Below are 22,748 nucleotides of genomic sequence, written 5' to 3' on the forward strand. Positions count from 1 at the left end.
CGTTTTATATTCATTCTAAAAATTCTATAGTAGTCAAGAAAACCTATTAAATTTAGTTGTTCTCAAGTAATAACTTCGGTTTAGTATATGAGGAAACATTTTATCAACATACTAATACGAAAAATTAAAAGATATGGACGTAACAAATCTATTAATTATACGAGCATTTAGTAATGGTCGCTCAGATCCAACACACTAATAGTAATGCATACAAATAATGTTTATAAGGGCTAAAACATACTGTATAACTCTGAATTTGCAAATTTAAGATAAAACTCATTTCACATTCGTTTTCCATATAACTGGCAGTAAGCGGAACTTCATCTAAGAAATAAACACTTCAGGACTTTTGGAAACCAAAAACCAGGTTGGTCTGCTATACACGGAAATTACCACAAGACTGATAAAATCATTCTAGAACAATATTGTCTGTAAGTCAACACACTCACTTCATCCCAATCTGTGTAAACTGAAATACACAATAGCAATTGAAAGTAAATGCAGCATTACTTATAAAATAATTTGCATCAGCAGTATGTCGAAAACTTTGGACGTCCTATTTACTAACTTGTGTATTAATAAAAAACTATCAGTGAAAAGACACGAAATGTTTTCATTTGATTCAAAACACACTGACGACTAAGTAAATAAATTTTAAAATGTTAAATTATGGATAGAGGAAGTTTCAAGCATTCCAGTAGATTTCTATTAGCTTAATATTCAAGTTACTGCATAATCAATAAGCACACTGATATGGATTTGAATTATCACTCTATACGGATAAGGCCAACCGATTTTCATGGTGTGAGGTCAAAAAAACTTGCATGGATTAAGATAATATAACCTACAAAGACAACCAGCCATAAGTAAGGTTATCATAACTACATAATTTAAAGATCATAGAATAATCACAAAGTTCACTTCCATTTGACGTAGTTGCTACTAATATCATTCAAAAAGACAATTAGCTCTTCGTGATCGAATAGTTCAGTTTAGTAAATATGATACTATTCAAAGCATTGTCCTGAGTTACAACTTTTCTCTATTCTATATACATTTGGATGTACTAATTGCGGTCTGAATTGATTTAACTATGTGAAAAGTTGATAATTACACACGTAGAACTATTGATATGGTGCCTTTTTAACGAACAAATAACCGACGACAAGACGAACGATCAGCGAGACGTTTCTTTTTTCATTATCAGTAAAGTGATACACTTGTACACAAAGTAATAAACAGAAAAATAAACATTATTCAAAGTCATTTAAATTATAAGTAACTAAAAGATACGCGTAATGAAGATCATTATGTTGAGGTAGTCAACAGGAAACCCTGGACCTAGGTTTCGTGCTACTTGGCACTCATCAGCAAGGTGTACTTGTAATTTTCAGGAAAATGATGCTCCCTGATCCTGTGTCACCCATTTTTACAGTCAGAGACGTTAACACTGAGCTATCCGAGCCGCGATTAACCTCCTGTAGGACTGAGAGATATTTGCAATTGATTGATCACTTGGTGGTGATCTATGTCATGTATATCAGGTCCTTCTTAGTGCAGATCGAATCCTATCCTATGTGGCCACATTGCAACCTGGTCGATATGATTTGATCTGCACTAAGAAGTACCTGACGTACATGCCATTGATCAACGCCCCCTGATCAATCAGTTTTAACGAAGATCATTCATTAATCTGTAAACACAAGACATGACTATTTAGCTTAATTAATTTCTACTTATTCTCTGTAAACATTTTAAACGTGTTTATGATTAAATATTTGTATAGTCATACATCATATGCTTGATATATAATACAAAATCATGGCATATTGTATGTATACAAATGACTGAAATCTGTCTAATAATATAAGACACCTTCTTAACTGAATGTTAAAACATATTTTAACCTGTATGTTTAAACATTACATTGTTCATAATCTACAATTTAGTACTTTTACAATTAGTAGAAAATAATTGTTGTGTTGTTATACTATGTCTCCTTTTTTACATTCATTATGAATGTGAGGACATGTTATCATATTCCAAATGAATATCTGACGATGTATGATAAGCATTCATTTAAGAGTGTACTAAATAAGAAAAACTCTTGCAACCAACACCTAGTTCTGTTAAATAGACAGAAAGTTTTCGAATAATTTTTTTTACTGTTAGCTGAAAGAAAACCAGAGTTTAAGTAAGTTTTTAGTAAACCACATGAAGTAAGGTCATCACAATTGAATAATAATCGTAGATGGGCACTTCTGAGGAGTCCCACGATAGGACGAAACGGATGTCCAGTGCTTCTATGTTTTCCATGGTGTTCTAGCTTCAATTGGCTCATGAATTCAACTACCAAAATATTATGATATCCACAAAACCCTTTTTTGATAATAATCATCACATGCTCACTAGTGACTGGCTTCAAGAGATATTTCCTGAAGTTCTAGTGAGAAACAGTGAGTTCAACCGGGTCAACTCACTGAAGCAAATAGAGGACAGTGGTTAAATTTTGTGAATTGGTTGAAGTTAGACATTAACACCGTTGGATGTCGGCGGGATCAGTTGTTTAGATGCTAAACGTTCGCGCGCAAGACTGATGTGTCCTGTAGTCGAGTTCCGCACCACGGGATCGTGGATGTGCGCTGCTGAAGAGTCCCACACCGGAACGAAACGATCATCCAGTGCTTCTATAGTGTCTTAGCTTCATTTGGCTCATGAACTCAACTATTAAAATAATATTTTAATTGAATGGTTATTTTCATTCTTAGAAAAACTAAAAACTTTAATACTATAATGAATTATTCTATTTCAAATTCAAGAATAGAATATCAAATTAAACTGTCTATTTACTAAACAAAAAAGCCATTCGTCCTACAGTTAGAAAAGTTTTTTTTTAAATGGTTTTTTTCTTCTGTGCAGGATTTTGTTACCATTTTCTTAATTTTCTTAAAATGAATAAATAGTACCATGTAATTACTTGTATAATAAAAATATTACTCATTTTATGTTAAGTTACATGTTTTCCATGGTGGTCTAGCTTCAATTAACTCATGATTTCAATCAGTGAAATTTCTAAAATCTCCACAAAACCCATTCTGATATGAATCATCATATGCTCACTAGTGACTGACTTCAAGAGATACTCCTGGAGTTCTAGTGAGAAGCCGTTACCAGTGGAGTTCAACCAGGTCTGTTGTGAGATATCAACTCATTGAAGACAATGGTGTACGGTGGCGCAACTTCGTGGATTGGTTGAAGTTAGACATTAACACAGTTGGATGCCGGCCGGCTCAGTGGTCTTGTTGGTTAAGCGGCTGGAGCGAGACTGATAGGTCCTGTTTTCGAATCGCGCGGGGTGCGGGACCGTGGATGCGCACTGCTGAGGATTTTCATACTGAGATGGAATGGCCGTCCGGTGATTCAAGGCTTTCCATGGTGGCTTAGCTTCAATTGACTCATGATTTCAATAACTGAATTTTCTAAAATCTCCACAAAACCCCTTTTATCGTCTATCCCATTAGAATTGCTAATACAGATACATTAGATAACATTTAAAAGAAAACGGTAAATTAATGTTAAGTATTTCGACAGCTTGTACATTTCATTGTAACATTATAATGTATATAAAGATCTATGTTTTGATTAATGACAATTAGAATAGATCTATAATGTTTTATTATAACAAATTAATAGTTACTTAAGTAAATGTATTTATATTTACACTTTTAAAAACTAATATGATCAGTTATCATTCAATGTATCTCACCAATGTATATATAAATTACCAGTTTGATGACAGGCTGGATAATAGCTTATTCTTCATAAGAATGTAAGAAATAATATCTTTTGAATCTATTTTTGTATTAGTTGTTTTAATCTTTCCATTGATGTTTATAACTGCAATTGATAAGTTTCTTATTGGCATATTTATATCATGTGCCGATCAACTCAATATTGACTTAGGTTATAGGCATTAAAATCAGAGAAAAACGATGATTATCAGTGGAATCCAAGACGCAAATTTCGTCCGATTAGGAACTCGTCAGTTAGATGTACATGCTTGCCATAATTGATGTCCACCTCCACTTATATATTAAAACTAGATAGCCACTAGCCTATGTAGTAGAGTGATCAGTTGCGGTCCTAACGCCAATGGGAGAATTATAATAAGCAATACAATGATGAATTCAACTTTACCCCACTGCACAAGCTAGTGGCTATCTGGAAGCTAAATGAATTAAGCGATGGCGGTAGAAGCGAACGGCATTAAATTCAAATCCCAGGATGAACACCAACTCTGCAATGCAGTTACGTCCAGCTTACGAGTCATAACTAGGGCGAAATGCGCGTCCTGGATGCCACTGCTAGCCATATTCTATTTCTGTTTAGAAACCTTTGGATCATTTGATAATAGGATAGCGAAACCTGGTAGATATTTGATAAGATATAACAAGTAGTTGATACTCTTTCAAAACTATGTGAGGAACCTCAAGACAGTTTATGTCAAATGGCATCAACATTAGAGGAGGTACTTTAAACCAGAAAGGTATAAATAAATGTTGCTTCTTTTTAATTGAAACTTCAGATTGATAAGTATGTCATGACTTCAAACATAGTTAAACTCAGAACCTTTATGTCGCATAGGTAACAAAAAATGTTTTAGAGAACTGAGTTTGATCGGTCAATCCATAATATCAAGTTATGTTAATTCAGTGATATAGCGCAACAAACATTGAACACTATCTTGACAACCATATTACTCTCGATATTAATGAAATTCATCAAACATGGCTTCTTACTAAAACCTGTTCTTCGCCTCGAATAGACAGCATATAGTGAACAATTGAAAAATCTATCCAGTATTTTAATTTGGCAACACGTATACAGATTATATTTTTTTCGTCACTACAAGTGTATTGAAATCGAATTAATCTGCATCGACTTGATCAGACTGGTAAACTAATAGTTGTACTCAGAAAAACCTTTATTTGTAGTCAAGTTATTTTCTTGTTTATTTGTGATTATTTGAAAAATAGCTTTTGAAATACTAATTCAGATATACTGACTTCAGTACATTTTATGTCATTTTTAATTTCAATGGTTGAGATCATGAGTCAGTTGAAGCTAGACCATCATGGAAAACCTGGAAACACTGGACGGCCGTTTTGTTCTATTGTGGGACTCCTCAGCAGTGCGCATCCACGATCCCACCTCTCGAGATTCCAGGTTTACTGACTAAGCTCCGGTAATTTCCGGAAAATATCTCTGTCTTTTGTAATCAACGAAAGTTGATTTTAAGTATTTAATGAAGCAACAATAGAAAACTTCATGAAATAAATTGAATACATTTCATGATATATGCCCCAAGTCTACCATACATACATTTTAATTTACTGAATAAGATTAATCATATTCACTTTTCATAATTGATTTATATAGGAGCTGAATAACTAGAGAGGTACAAGAATAAAAGCAACATAAATAGAATGATAAAACTGACATTAATTATAAGAAGAGTTAATGAAGTAATCATTATAAGGTCAGCAATAATGATGATAATGGTAATAGTATGATATTACAATTCTGGGAAGATGTAACAACTTGCAGCAATAAACTAATAAGCATTAGAATAATGTTAGAATAACGATAGGAAAAACGAAACTGTTATCCACTCTATTTATTAGTAATTAGAAAAAATTACCGAACGTAAGAAGTGAGGGGAATGAAGTGTTTTTTTCTCTTTTACCAAGTTTATCACATAAATCGGGTATATACTACTTACGCTGACAGATAAAAGTTGTATGTATCACCAATCGAAAGTGAAATGTACGACAGCAAAAGATTGAAATGAAGACAAATGGGTGGGAAACAGTGAGGAATTGGAATAACAATCGAACTTTAGGAATGAAGAACTGTGTATAGAATAAATGAATAAAAATGTGCAAATGATTTATTTGATGTACAATGTTCATATTTTACAAAAGCATTGTGTAATTTTGCATAAAATAATAAATTGGTTATCTGTAACATGTCTTTATTCACTATAGAACCAATTATATAGATACATAACATTAACTGATTAACTGTAAGTCTAACCAATTTACATGAAACATCTGAGTCGCCTTATTAATAAGCTATCAAGCACAAAGTTTTTCTTATTCTAAAGAATGTGATAGGTAACTTACATCAATTTCCATTACTTACTTATGTCTGTTATTCCCAATGGAGCATAGGCCGCTGACCAGCATTCTCCAACACACTCTGTCCTGAGCCTTCCTTTCCGATTCTATCCAATTGTTGTTCATTCCTCTCATGTCTATCTCCATTTCTCAAAGCAATGTGTTCTTTGGTCTTCCTCTTCTCCTCATTTGGCCTTGAGGATTACAATTGAAGACTTGTCTTGTGACGCAGTTGGGTGCTGCCTCAATGTGTGTTCCATCCACTTTCAGGTGCTTCTTCCTGATTTCTTCCTCCTATGGAATCCATTTTCTTCTCTCCCACAGTAGGTTGTTGTCCGGCCAATGGACCCGAAGAATTTTGCTTAGAAAACTGTTAATAAACACTTTTATCTTCTAGATGATGCCTTTCGTTGTTCTCCGAGTTTCCACGCCATATAGTATAACTGTGTTCTACCGATTCACATCTGCATCAGATCCACCATGTTCATCAATGATGCTGCCCAGATATGTAAAGGTTTTTGCATCTTGTTAAGCTTTTCCGTCGATTGTGATTGGATTGGTACATGATGTGTTGTATCGGAGAATCTTGCCTTTCCATTTTGTGTATATTGAGACCTATTGCTGCTGAGGCTGCTGCTACACTGGTCGTCTTCTCCTGCATTTGTTGTTGCGTTCGCGATAGAATAGCCAGATCATCTGTGAAGTCTAGATAGTCAGGCTGTATCCTAGCTGTCAATTGTATCCCATGCTTCTCCTCAGATGTTGGCGTCTTCATGATCCAGTCGATCACCAGGGGAAAGAGAAAGGGTGCGAGTAAGCAACCTTGCCTTACATTGGTCTGTACTTCAAACGAATCAGTCAGCTGTCCCCATGCACGATGCTACAGTTTAATCCATCATAGGAATTCCGTATGATATTGACTATCTTCTCAAGCACACTGTAGTGTCGAAGAAGTCTCCATAGTGTTGTCTTTTCCAAGCTATCAAATACTTCCTCGTAGTCAGTGAAGTTGATGAAGAGTGACGAATTCCATTCAATTGACTGTTCCACAATAATCCGTATAGTTGTGATTTGGTCTGTACACGATCTATCCTTACGGAATCCAGCTTGTTGATCCGGAATAATAATAATAATAGCTTTTCTTTAAAGGAAAAAATAAACAAAACATAGATTAGTGTTTATTTTTTATTGTCTACTGGAATGATTAATGTGATAGAATGTCAACAAGTAAGAATCCCCAATAGTTCAACATATCCTAATACTGTATAGAATAATGTATCTGCTACCTGGTTAATATATAGCACTTTATACTAACCAACTGAATAACTTTACTATTACCTATGCTAAAACATTAAAAACATAAACATACCAATTATATATATATTCACACTATAAATTATATCAGTAGTCTTTGAAGTCATTCTATATTGTATCATTTTGATTTCTAACATTTCAATAAAGTAATATGACCTTATTAAATAATATATAACTAAATAAATATACACTGATAGACATTTAATAAACATTAATGCTCTTTTCTTCTTTTTTTTTCTTTCAATAAACAGTTAACCTTTTCACACTTAACTTATTTATTTTTATTTCTTTCCTTACACTATGCCACGCTTTTTTTGACTGTTTCATGTCCTCTTCACTAAAGAAAGAAAAACATACAAAAAAAACAAAGTTACACATCACCATGTATAAAATAGTATTGTGTATAAAATGTAGAATAATAACCCATACATATATAAATTCCTTATTATCCTTAATATCCTTGGTAATAATGGGTAAATAAAATTATTTTTTCTGTTTTATATATTCAGTAATATAGAAGTTGTTTGTTTTGTTTCTTCTTCTTCTTCTTCTTCATTAAAATGTCAGAGTTTACAAAATATCATTTTATAATAATTATTACTATTACTATTACCATTACTATTACTATTATCATTACTATTATTATTATTGTGACGGTGTAACTTATGTTACAAGATGTAGAAGAAAATATTACCAAACTACATATATGTACATTTGTATCTACAAAGAAAGAAAAACAACAAATTAATGAGGTTAACAAATGTGTGGTAAATTAAGGTTAAATACAATTATGAATAATCTCTATGGTACTATATATATAAACTGAAGGTACAAATTGAACTAAAATTTGTACATACATTTTTAATAAGTAGTGTATTGTACACTGAATATATAGACTTGCGGAAATCATTCATAATGAATTTTAAAGCAATTAGTCCCTTTTGATAAATTTCGATTATGTAATAAGAAGACGAAGATTATCAGAACTATGTGATGATATATTAGCGCAATACATTTCGAACAATCTGATCAAACACGTACTTGTTAAGAACATTTATATATAAAAATAAAAGGTCAACTAGACGAGAAATAGAGGGTAAGAGGAAACAAGGATAATAATAAGAGTAATAATAATAATAATAATAATAATTTGAACACAATTCGAAACCTAATCACTCTGGATAATAAGTCAATATTACCAGGGTAGGTGTTCACATTATTATTATTACTCTTATCATTATCCTTATCTCTTCTTACCCCGTTTCCAGTCTAGTTGACCTTTTATTTTTATTTATAAATGCTCTTAACAACTACATGTTTGATCAGATTGTTCGAAATGTATTGCCCTAATATATCATTACATAGTTCTGATAATCTTCGTCTTCTTATTACATTATCGAAATATTCATAATGAAATAAAAAGTCATTTATTGTGATCATTTTATGAAAAAAAGAAATGATACATTAATTTGTTTTTTATTAAAATGATCAACTAATGGATTGATCCTAGAACATATATTGATAATGATTAGTTATTTTCATAAATGAGAGTAAACATTCATTTCTATCATTGATAGTAGAATTTATCGTATAGTTTAAATCTTTTATACATTTTGTTGTGGTATATTAGTTAAAGTGTACTACACTTATCGTATGACTTCAATCAAATGTTTCTAATTAAACATTAATGATATCCTAGGTGATTAGATGATATACAATAAAAATTAAAATGTTTCATGAAAATCCATGACAGATATGTTTATTTGTACTAAATGTTTTACGAAGATGAAGAAAAACTCTGATTACTGGGTTATTTATTGATTTCTTTATTTAAACACATGAACATTGGTAAAAGAAGACATAAAATAGATATGCACCACATAAATCATTCGATTTATTTGAAGACTGTGATGCTACTTGGGTGTGCAAACCGAAACAGGTGGTTTTCTTAGGAGACCGTACCCTGAGCCTTTGACCTAAAGGTGTAATTCACAAGAGAGTGGCGGAACAAAGGCGATTCAGTCCCATAGTAGCCGGTAACCAATAATTGGTTCATACGCCATTTGTTCTCTCAGGATCTTGGAGCTAATGTACACCATTGGTTTGGAATCAGGGTTTTCCAACTCCCCTAGGTGGATGCTCTGTATCCACTAAATAGGTTAAAGTACTGGATATTTGCCTTTCGTCCTCTCAATTTCGTAAACAACACTCCTGTCACGAGAAGGCAGTGAGTAGGACTTCCTTGGCAGTTGTTGTATGCACATGGCCATATGAGAGCATTTGGAGAGGAAGAGCGGACTCTCCTCACTCTCAGATGTACCGGGGCATTTGGGGGTAATACATGTACATATAGAAGTTTACACTGAGTGCATATTTAAACATTTTAATATGGGATTAATTAATGAGACGTTTCTAAAATTATCAGAATGGGGATTTGTGGAGAATGTAGTAATTTTAATGGTCGAATTCACTAATCGATATAAGATAGACCACCATTGAAAGCCTGGAAACACCGGACAATTGTTTCGTCTAATGTATGAGACTCCTTAGCAGTGTACATCTGCGATTCCGCACTTAGTACTCGAACCTAGGACCTTCGGTCTCGAGCGTGAACGCTTAACATTAATACCACTGAGCAGGCATCCAACGGTGTTAATGTCTAACTTCAATCGATCTATGATCTTTCCCAACCCTTCTTCAATTGTCTGAGGTGGATAACTGTCTACACACGACACAGAATAAACTCCCTTAGTCATGGCTTCTCATTAGAACTTTAAAAAATCTAGCATTCGGTATCATGTATGTGCACTACTGAGGAGTCGCGCACTAGGATGAAACGACCGTCCAGTACTTTCAAGTTTTCATTGGTAGTCTAACCTAGATCGATTCATGAATTCAACTATTACAGTTTCTATAATTATTATCTGAAACTGTATTATTAATCATTTTAGATTGTATTCTTACATAAGAAAAAGAGAATTCAGCGAAGAAAATTTTCTTTTCGACGAAATCATTTACTTAAGCTGTACATTCGTATATATAGTTATATGGAAAATGTATGTCTATAGAAGGATAGAAAGGGTTGTATCACAAAAAAATGGATTCGACAATAAATAACAAATGAGGTTAACGTACTAATCAAGGGGTAAGGAAGAACAAAATTTAAGGGTCAGATAATAGTCCAATTGACAGATTGACAGATATGAAGAAAAACGACAAAACAACAAAGGTCATGATAATAAACTGAATGATAATCAAGAAAACTTGTAAAAGGTAATAATAATAAATGATTAAGGTTTAAAGTGCAAAATAGTAATTTAAAAATATGGATAATAATAAAAGTGCATTAGGAAAGAAAAAAAAAACAACCTAGCAACATACCCATTAAGGCCAAGGAAGGATAAGAGGCTGGACAAATCGTTTCTGCACGCAAAGTTCAGGCTTTAGTTTGTGGATTGCCAATGCCTCTGCGGTGCATAAAATATTGATTCGAACCCCCTTCGATCCAGTTCCTTTGACTCTGTAAACTATTTTAAACGAAGAGTCTTTTGGAGCGATATGTCCACAGTTGATTAAGTGCTCCTGTATAGAACTCGTGATTGTTTTTCGCTCCCCTTTCAAAAGCCAAGCCGGATAATGTTCCGAGATGCGTTTGGATAATGATCGCTTTGTGCGGCCTATGTAACATGCCCCACATGAGCAAGTAAATTTATAGATACACATTTAAGTGGCCCAAAGCGAAAGTTTGTCCTTTACACACCCCAGAATGGTAGGTCGGCTAGAGAAGATGATTCGAAGTTTAGCTGCGTGGAATGTTTTATTCATTGATTTCGAAATCCGTTTATTTAGGATTTCAGCAGCTGTATCTCCCTTAAATTCCATATTCATAAATAGAGTTTTTTTCTCTACTGTCAATGCTTTATCATGGGGTCTAGGTACCAAGTTTCTATCGATGAATCTCGGTGGATAACCGTTTTTGATGAGGGTCTGTCGAAGATAAAATAGTTCCCCATCTATTGTGTCGTTGGAACAAATTCGCCTGATCCTTGAGGATAAAGAATGAATTAAGTTCCTTTTTCTAATTAATGGAACCCAACTGTGGAAGTTCGTGTATTGTCCATTCCAAGTGGGTTTTCTGTATATCGATCTCTGTAATAAACCGTCAGGCATTCTTTTTAAATGGATATCAAGAAAATGAAATTCGTTGTTTGTCTCTGCTTCTAAGGTGAATTGGATTGATGGGTGACAGTTATTGAAAATATTCAAAATATCATTGAGGTCACTGTCTTCTTCGCAAATAATGAAAGTGTCATCCATATATCTTTTATATAAATGAAATCTTTCAATTATTGGTCGAAGTACCGAATTTTCTAGGTTCGCCATAAAACAATCAGCCAGGAGAGGACCCAATGGAGAGCCCATTGCAACTCCATCTATTTGTTTATAGAAAATATCATTAAATCTAAATTGCACGTTGAGCGTACATCTTAGAAGTAGTTCTTTAAGGTAATGTATCGGGATACGCATATCAAGATTATTATTTTCAATATAGTCACATAAAAAGCAAATGGTTTCTGTGAGAGGAACATTTGTGAAAAGAGAAGTGACGTCTAATGAGAACATTCTTACAAGTTGCAATGATTTACGATTGAATAAAATCTGATATTTCTAGATGTTTATTGAACTTGATTACAAATTTAGGTTCATTATCTTTTTTAAAAACAATATCCTTTAATTACTTAGATACTTAACTCTTGTATGACTACAGTATTTATTTTCTTCTTAACTATACCATTTAAAATTATATTTTTAACATAAAATAAAGAACCCACAAAAGTAATTACACGTTGGTTTACTTGTAAAGAAAAAAAAGTGAAGTAAAGAAATAATGACTATTAAAAATTAATTTAATTATAATTAGCTATTTGTCAAGTTCTGTTTAGTTTCTTCTCTCAAAAAGAGGAAACATGAAAATTCAAAAAAAAAAAAGATGTAAATATTATATTTTATGATTTATGTCAGTTAACAAGTGAACCTTAATACCTTTCCCTTTTTTTTTAAAAAAAATATGGAAGTTATGGGATAATTAATTAACTGAAAGTATGTTTTAACATTGCTTTTTCGTATGTAAAAAGAGAGATAAAACATTTATCATAGTTTGTTAGAATGTTTCATTGTTTGTTTGTTTTCTCATTAATATATAGATTTACAAGTAAATTAACTGCATGGTGTCAATGTAATGTAATATAAATGTCTTTGAATTACATTCATTAGTATATATATAACATGAGTTGAGATCATGAGTCAATTGAAGCTAGATCACCGTGGAAAATCTGGAAGCACTGGACGTCCGTTTCGTTCTACTGTGGAACTCTTAGCCAGTGTGTATACACGAACCCACTTCACGGGATTCGAACACAGAACCTCTCACGTGCGAGCGTCCAACCACTAGACCACCGAACCGGCCGACATCCAATGGTGTTAATGTCTAACTTCAACTAATACACGAAATTGAGCGACACATCCACCATTGTCATCAATGATTTACTATCTTAAAACAGACCCAGTTGAACTTCACTGGTCACGGTTTCTCATTAGAACTCCAGGATATTTATCTTGAAGCCAGCCATTAGTGAGCATATGTTGATTAGTATCAGATAGGTCCTACGTTCGAATCCCGCAAGGGGGGTTCGTGGATGCGCACTGCTGAAGAGTCCCATACCAGGACGAAACGGCCGTCCAGTGCTTTCAAGTTTTCCATGGTGGTCTAGCATCACTTGACTCACGACCTCAACTACTGAAACTACTACAATCTCCACAATACCCCTCCTGAAATGAAATTGTAAGATAAATGATCAGAATAAATATGGTCAACATGGACTGAGAGAGAGAGAGAATAATGGATTCAAAATCAGAAATTACGTAATATGTAGATATAGTAGATAAGGGTGGATGTTGAATAAATTTCTCCAAAAGTTTATCAAGTGTAATAATAATAATAATAATGATAAAGATGATAATAACAATGGTAAAGATAATAATAATAAGATAATTTTGGGACATAAAATGAACATTAATCAAATTACTTCACCACATTGTAAAATTGATTGTTAACTAGTTGATCCCGAAGTTGGTCAGGGTAAGAGAAGCGGCTGAACATATTTCTTTTGGATGCAAAGCTCTGGCTTTTTGATCCGAATAGCAATTGCTTCAGCCGTCTGTAAGATTCTCAGTCTGACGGAATTAGGTAGATTGCTGTTAACACGATATATTATTGCGAAAGATTGCTCCATGTTGGCTGTATGTCTCGTCTGCAATAAATGGGCCAAAAAGGAGCTGTTAACAGTTTTGACTACACCTTTGCTTAACCACACTGGAAGGTGCCCATGAGCCCGAATATATAAATTCCTAGAACATCTGCTAATATAAGTTGCTCCACAGGAGCAGTTGAATTGATAGTTACAGAAGGAGGTGGCTAGTCTAGGAAATTTATCTTTCAGCCTCGGAGTGGTGATTGGGCGTATTTAAAACATCAGTTGTAGATTACCTGCATTGAAAGTTTTTTGGATTGATCTACTTAACTTCAGACTTAGCATCTCACTAGGTGCGTCGCCTCTGAATTTTAAGAGTATATACAGAGGCTTTTTATTCACGGTTAGGTATTTTCTATGCTCTCTTTTATCGGCTGTGTTTTTATTTATAAATTCCTCAGGACATCCATTTTCTTTCAGGGTCGTGTATAGTGTCTTTATTGAATTTATTTTATACGTTCTTGTATACGACTATTACTAACAATTTATATGATATACCTATATTGAATGTTGTTTCGAAGCTATAGATTCTACGGAATATGAACGATAAACTTTTCAGAAACATTAAGGAAATCATTGTTAATTTGATATTAAATTCTGTTATCAGTTAACTTACTTTTGCCTGTTACTCCTCCTGGAAGAGCATTGGCTTCTCACCAGCACTCTCCATAGACATAGACAATAATAGACAATCCTTTACAACTCATTCCAGTTGTTATTCATCATTTTCACATTTGCTTCTATTTGTCGACGTAGTGTGTTCTTTGGTCTTCCTCTTTTCCGCTACCCTTCAAGATTATAAGTTACTGCTTGCCTCGAGATGCAGTTTGATGATTTTCGTAATGTATGTCATATCCACTTATATCAAATTGATCATGCCTGTAAACTGGCGTGAATTCTGTAATTATTATTATTTTTCAGAATATAATTATTATTATAACATCATTTCCTAATTTGCTCCTCAGTTGGAAGCTCGTTTGTTCTCTCCCACAGTAGGTTGTTGCTGATGGTATCCGGCTAATGGATATTGAGTATCTTGCGTGGACCACTATTTATAAATACTTGCGCCTTCTGTTATCAGTTAAGCTTTATCAAAATGTGAAACTTCATTTTGTGCCTAACAAACGAATGTCGTGTTATTCAAAAGTTGGTTTCAATTTAAAAGATCAAAGGGAATTGGAATAATAAATCAACTCAATATATTGTTACTGAGAAACGATTTTTTAAAAATAACTTGAGTAAATGCCATTATTATTCAGTCAGCCACGCAACTTTTTTTGATACGTATATTCTGAAAATAGATTTCGACACCGACTAACTTTAGATGCGAAGCCATTTAGTACTAAGGAGTGTAAACAGCTGATGTGTTGCAAGTCAACATTTTTAAGCAGTGTGCACTTACTACACTAGATGGTTTTGGATGTAAAACTTTCAGATCTGATGGTTGGCATAATACGGTTTAACCACTAATCAGTATTATAAACTTCCGTATTATTTGGAAACTTTGACTACCAACAATAAACCTGCATGTCTCTGGTTTCTTATCAAGTTTATACTTCTAGAGCGTCCTAAACTGGAACTAGACATATGAAATGTGCTCCCCGATTTTTACTGATACTTAAGACAAATGTTAATCTGTGAAAACTTTGTTTAAATACTCAGAAATTCACTATCAACAAACACGAATAAACAGAAAATGGATAGTGGCTAGCAGTGGAATTCAGGACGCACGTTTCGTCCTATTTGGGACTCATCAGCTGGATGTACCTACATCTCAGATTTGATGTTCACTCTGGGACTCAAACCCAGTACCATTCGCTTCAAACGCCATCGCGTTGGCCACTATCCATCTCCGCTTATAATGCTTGTAAATTAAGGCAATATCGAGGCAATACACACAGTATGCACATATGCCAATAAAAGACTGATCAATTTCAGTCCTAAATATCAATGGGAAGATTCAAGTAAAACAATACCAAGTGAATTAAACATGAATAAACTTTGTAAATGAAGTTTTCATACTTTTCTCTTTTGCTTTAATTATGAAGGTTCCACAAAAACAGTAAATACTTCCATATTTCATTATTTATGCTTAAAAATAAGCTTTTATGTTCCTCTTTTTTTTAATTTATCACTGTGATATAGGCCTGGAACTTATATTGCAAAACTATATGCTATTGATATAGATTCAGCAGAAAATGGTCGTATAACATATGGAATTAAACCAAATGAGCATACAGATATACAATCCTTATTTGAATTAGATCCTATAACTGGTGATATTATATTAAAACGTTCATTAGATTATAATATAGATACATTAAGACTCAAAGAAAATGAAAACTTTAAAGATTTTAATTTACTTAATATACATAGTAGATCATCATCTATTCATGAAATGGAAATGAAACGTCGAAATCAATCTATTCATGGAATAAATAAAACAACTTTTAAACAAAATGAATTGAAGAATAAATTATATGAAAGTCAAATGGCATATAGTTTAATTGTTACAGTAAGTATCATTATTCTTAAGATTGTGAATAGTTTCTTTTTTTTTGAACAAGTAGATTTTTGGATATGAACTAGTATTTATAATGAATTAAGTAGTATCGTAGTAATTTAGTAAACATGTGAAAATCATATATCAACTATATCATTTTCGTTTAGATGCTTCAGTATTCTTTCAGTTTTGTTGTTAATAAAATTTAGTTTTAGCTTCCCTATTCTGTTCTTTTCAATTGAATATTTTCAATCGGTAAGACTAGAATTTATGAACGAGCCAATCAGAAGCGCTTCAGGGATTTCAAGGTCATGGCGCCAATTTCAGTACTTGAGGATTATGTACGATTGATTCACGGTGAATTTTAGAGAAGACGTGATAATTGAACGACTACAATAAATAGGACTATTAAAAAGTTGCTTTGTTTGTGATTAAGGTAATCAACTGACTTGTGGACCTTGTGAAGACTACCATGATGATGTTGTTTTTCGATTTAATATGTGTTGGAGGAAGAAATCTGCTAAAATAGTGATTTTCGCTTGATCCAGAATAAGGCTAAGGCAAATTATGACAAATTATGGAAAATTATGGCAAATTATGTTGTGAGCTGGATAATAAGAGCACCAGTAATACTGGCTGCTACCGGGTACTATAATATATACGGATGATTGGAGAGCGTACAGATAGCTGCATAGACTTGGTTATGTGCATCGTGTCTTTATCCACAAACAGCATTTTTGGACACGAAAACCGGAGTACACACACACAATATTGAAGCTATATGTTCGAGGCTGAATGAGTTTTTACGATTTTATCATTTCTCCAGAAGCCGATAATTATGGAGCCATATGGATTATTTGCTCTACTGTATTCATTACGGTTTTAGAACCTCTGAACCTCTTTCTAACCTTGATAAGTTTTTGAACCATGTGAAAGTAATGTATCCACTTTAATTCTTTGGTATTTTATAATATGTTTTTACTGTATACTAACTGTTTTCTGATTGGCCAATATTCCTCAAGTTGATGCAAGATTCGTTCAAAGGTCGTCCATAAATTATAATCTTGCTTCTCAATCTTCTGTTAGCATACATTTCACTTCCAATTGGTGTAACATACTATTTATATCTGTCAATATATGTAACATACACCCTCGTATGAGTAACTAACTGTTCTAAGAGATCGTATTTCTACTTATTAAAGTTTATAATTTCAATAACAATTAAAATAAATTTTCTCAATAATTCTGACCAATTACTTCTTGATAACGAACATGATTCTATTGATATTTGAATTGTTAGATGATGGAGAAGATTTGTAGCCCAGGTGGATGATTTTGATGGAGTTTTGTGCTCTGAGCTGGATGGTTCAGTCGTGGAGCTTTCATCGTTCTTCTGAACGACATCATCAGCACAAACTTCAGATAAAAGTGAAGTGTTCGAGTTTGTGCATATGCATAAATATTGGAACAAAAATCAAACCAATGGAAAACACAACCAAAACAAAGAAGTAAACAATGACAAATTTAAGGTCAATAACAGCCAATCAAGATCGAGTTGTACAGAACAAGCTGTGAAACGTATATGGAGAAATTCGAACATTTCTGTTCTATCTGAAGTTTGTGCTGATGATGTCGTTCAGAAGAAAGACGAAAGCTCCACAACCAAACCATACAGCTCAAAGAACAAAACTTCATCAAAATATTTGAATTGTATTAAGCAACTGATATATCAGTTTTATTCTTAAGATATTTATCTAAAATTTTCCTCAACTACTACTGTACATCCAGTTTTTAGTTTCGTAATATCATTTACTAATATTCACTCCCCTATTTCAAATAACACTGAACAAAATCAAATACATGATAAAACTCAAACAATGATTAATATGCTCAAAGTTACACTTAGTTTATGGATGACGTTTTTAATATTAAGATAATAATCTTAGTTATAAACATGTACAATGAGTAACTGATATATCACAGTGAAACAGTCACCAAACTGTCATATCTGTGGAGATTCTTTAATTATTATCTATAATTATCATTATCTTATTAGTAGTCGGATTAGTAAATTGTATTCATATTTAAGTTCTAATTTAAATTGATTAAACAGAAGAAATCTTCAAATAGTTGTGTTACGTCCTTGATTTGTCTACCAACTTTTATGCAGAGGATAACTTGTCTAAGACCTTCACGCACTGATGAGGAGTCCCATACCAGGACGAAACGGCCGTCCAGTGCTTCCAGGTTTTCCATGGTGGTCTAGCTTCAATCGATTCATGATTTCAACCTGTGAAATTACAAAATATTACATTTAAATTACAATAGCTTTGGAACAAAAAGGGGTGAATAATACATCAAACGAAAGTTTATGATCTTTAGAATAGACTAGGGACAAAAAGTAATTGTTCATGTTTTACAAGCTTTGAATTAAATGAAATAACGTCCCTAAAATAGCTTCCGTAGTTTTTCAAGGCTTCTTGTTTCTCTATTTACATCAAGTTGGGACAAAAGTTAATTGTATAATGTACAGTAGTCTGTAAATCTAAGAAATATAAAGTATTAAAAAGCATTCAGTATGATAATTGGAAGTGAAAGCAAGTTGTTTTTTTAGAATGTTTTACCTTCATATTTCCTAGTTCATGTGTTTATCGATAAATAGAAGTAAAATATTCAAGGTCAGTTATTCAATATCACAACATTATTTTGATTACGTTGAAAATCTATTCGTATATAGTGAAAGGTAATAGAGATTCTGACTAGCAATAAGACATTCATATTATATTTAATACTTCACTGTCTGAAAAGATCCTGGTGAATGATTTTATCAATTATCATTGGTTTCAATTTTCGTCATCTTATCAAGATTTTTTGTTTGGTAATTGTATATTTAGATCATCATTATCCACAATAATTCATTTATCAATGATAAGTAGATTGTCCAATCACTAACCCTCTAGTTTCGAACCTATTCCTGGTTCTGAAATAACTGATTGTTTTACTACTCAACATTATTATTGTGGGTGTTCCAGCCACAAACATCTGGTGAAGACTTCTGGGAAGGCCTAATAGTCGAACCACGTGAATACAATTTATTGGAGGTCGTAGACTAACGTTACAGAGTTACTTGGTAAAATAGAAAAAGCATATGGTAAATTGTTAATTTGCAAAATATCATTCCATCATATCAAACCGGACTGTTGCCGTTGCACACGTCAATCCATTGTCTCACATTTCATTGTTCATGCGACTTCTTACAAATTCCATTGTGTTCTCACTCTTCCTTTTTTGATCTTCCCCATCTTCTGCTGCCAGACATTACGTTCTTTTAACTCGCGTTATATACTACTTATATTAATATAAGTAGCACACACCAGTTTTACCCCATGCATCCCATGGCATACACGTAGGTATATTCACACATTTGGGAGCGTAGATGTTCACCGCTCCGAAAGAAAACTTATTTGCTACACCAGACTGATTCTTACACACTATAGGCACATTATTCGCGCCATGGCTACCGCCTCAGTATTTTCTGGCACACACATAAGCATAAGCACTCTCTCAGGAGAGGTTGTCGGTCGCCTCGCCCTAGTACTTGCTACCACTTCCTTTTATTATGTCTTTGACCTGACAGATAGGACGCTGATTTTACTAGACGTGGAGCAGATATTTTTGAAGCTCAGTCTTCCCTTTGTACGATACTGGATACGTAACCTTTGTATATGCCATACATACTTGAACCACATAAATCCGAGAACTGCAATTCTCATACATAAGCATACACATCGGGTAGCCCGGATGGTAAAGTGAGCCCCGAGTATAGAACTCAAGATTGATCAGATCGGTTCGATCTCTGCGACCGCCTAAGTTGACTAGCAGGGTTGTCCCCACTATTCAGCAGCGCCAATAGGAGGCCTTAGGTGGGATTTTGCTGCTCTTTTCGTTATAATTCACTATTACTTTACTAATTTCGATCATTTATTAGTTGCATGATCTGTATCTTCATTATTATTGACAAATGGAGTCAAAGTGTAAGTAAACTGAAGTACATTTTACGTATAAAATCGTCTCTTATGTTGAAATGTAGTAGAATATGTCCGTCATTAGTCAATCACGACTTACTTTCATTGACATATTAAAAACTGCAACTTAATTATGATCCAAACATCTCCTTTTTAAAATATGTGTTTTCCTTAACTTGCAGGTAACAGACAATGGGGAACCACCATTGAAATCTTCTACCATTTTAAGAATTCTATTTACTCCACCATTTTACCCACCTAGTGATTCAAAAGATTCACCAAATCCTTTAATAATAAAACATTCAGTTCGACACAAATCATTAAACAATCATCCTGACTATACTAAAAGTCAATCTATATCAAATGAATTAGATTTCGACACACCAGTAGAAAATGAATTAACTGGAATCGGTGTACTACTTGGATTAGTAACAGCTATTGGTTTATTTGTCTGTTTTTTAATTCTTGTTATAATGATCACTTTTTATCAAAGTCGAAGATTAAATGAGCATAGAAAACAATTAATTGAAAGAAGAAATCAAGCATATAATCAACATCAAGTAGTAGAACAAACACATCAATCACAATTACAACAACGACAGAATCAACAAAATTCAGAATTGATTCAACTTTCAACTGTATCACCATCATTCAATACACAATCAACTCATTATATGCCACATTCAATTCTTCGTCATATTCCTGTAGAACAATTAAATAAATCTGATAAAACCATAACTGATTCATCTCGACAGTATTATTTACAAACATTCAATGAAATAATGCCAAATTCACAAAATGAATTAATGACTAGTTTTACAACACTTTAACGATGTGCATCCTTTTTTTATTTGATGTATGTATTTGTGTATGGTTCAGCTTCTTTGACCTCTTCTATTAGCTTCATTTGATCTCGTTAATTTTCTTTTTTTTTAATTTACTGATTTGTACATTGAGAGAAACTTGATTTGATAAATGAAATTATACATTTGTTGTGAATTATAATTTATACAAAAAAATATATATATAGATTATTTTGAAGCGATTTAGATAAATTATTTGTTTATTATTCGAATCCCATGATCGGGATCGCGGATGAGATCTTCTGAAGAGTTTCAAAACAGGACGAAACGTTCGTCCAGTGCTTCCAGGTTTTCAATGATGATCTAACATCATTTGATTCATTATCTCAATCAAAAAATTATTGATGATGATGATAATGATCACAATTTGTGAAAAGTGCTGTTAATATGCACAGGGTCAGTCAAAGAGAATTCATGGAATAAAAATTAGTGGAGTCCAATTAGCAATAGTATAATCAGTAGTATTGTTAGTAGTAGTAAATCGAAGCAAAATGATATAAAATCAGGAAATGAGAATTATAAAGCGCCATTACAATTTAAAATAAAATAAATATTAGCGATACATATACCTTTGGCAACAGTAGATAATATCACGTCGCTCAAGGTGGTCAAATAAGTGTTATGACTCTATTACTGATACTACTGAAACTACCAGTCTGTGACTCCGAGAACTAATCCTTTGACATGGTTTGATCATCCTTTACATTTTGCCAGTCTATTGTAGTGTTTTCTGTTATTGTATATCAGGGTAGTGAGGGGATATTAATTTGTACCATCTGTCAAATTCACTTCAGTGGAGTATCGTTCATAGCTACACCAATCAATTTAAAATCTCTAGTTAGTTAAACAGCAAGGAAACAATGCTCAGAATGTATAAGCAATCAAACACTAGTAACTTATGCATGATTTCTACATTCATAGACTATTGTAAATAATACTTACTTATTTACTATCGTTTGTTACCCCACGTGTAAGAGCATAGGCCGCTTACCAGTATTCTCCATCCGATTCTGCCTTCACTATCCCTTTCATTTCTTTCCAATTTCTAGTCATCCTTTTCATATCTGCTTCCGATCCCTGACGCAGTGTGCTTTTTGGTCTTCCTCTTATCCGTTTCCATTCACGATTCCAAGTTAGTCCTAGTTTCTTCCTCACCTGGAACCTGGTTTTTTCTTTCCCACAGTAGGTTGTTGCTGACGGTATTCAGTCGACGGACATTCAGAATCTTGAGCAGACAATCGTTTATGAATACTTGCACTAATTTGATGATGGTTGTGGTAGTTCTCCATTTTTCAGCTCCGTACAGTAGGACTGTCTTGATGCTCGTACTGAAGATTCTGAATTTGATGTTGGTTTGTAGACAGTTGTTTTGAGTTCCTTAGGTTCTTCAGTTGTGGAAATGTTACCCTTGCTTTTGTAACCAGTGCATTAACATCAGCATCTGATCGTTCATGTTCATCAATGATTCTGACCCATTATGCGAAAGTTTCCACCTCTTTCAGAGTTTCTCCATCAAGTGTGATTGTGTTGGTTTTCTTTGTGTTGTATTTGAG

At 33.3% G+C, this 22,748-nt stretch overlaps 1 protein-coding gene across 1 annotated transcript in view; it reads left to right on the forward strand.

Moving 5' to 3' along the window:
• PCDH9 (Protocadherin-9) overlaps positions 1-21,779 on the forward strand; it is a 90,272-nt gene extending 68,493 nt beyond the window's left edge. Inside the window, exons 11-13 of the mRNA XM_051209878.1 lie at positions 15,950-16,080; positions 16,120-16,319; positions 20,515-21,779. Coding sequence (XP_051075349.1) covers positions 15,950-16,080; positions 16,120-16,319; positions 20,515-21,162 — 979 coding nt within the window. The 3' untranslated portion in view covers positions 21,163-21,779. The remainder of the gene's footprint in view (positions 1-15,949; positions 16,081-16,119; positions 16,320-20,514) is intronic.
• Positions 21,780-22,748: the final 969 nt, after the last annotated feature.

This window comes from Schistosoma haematobium, chromosome 1 (assembly GCF_000699445.3).
Source record: "Schistosoma haematobium chromosome 1, whole genome shotgun sequence".
Lineage (NCBI taxonomy): Eukaryota > Metazoa > Platyhelminthes > Trematoda > Strigeidida > Schistosomatidae > Schistosoma > Schistosoma haematobium.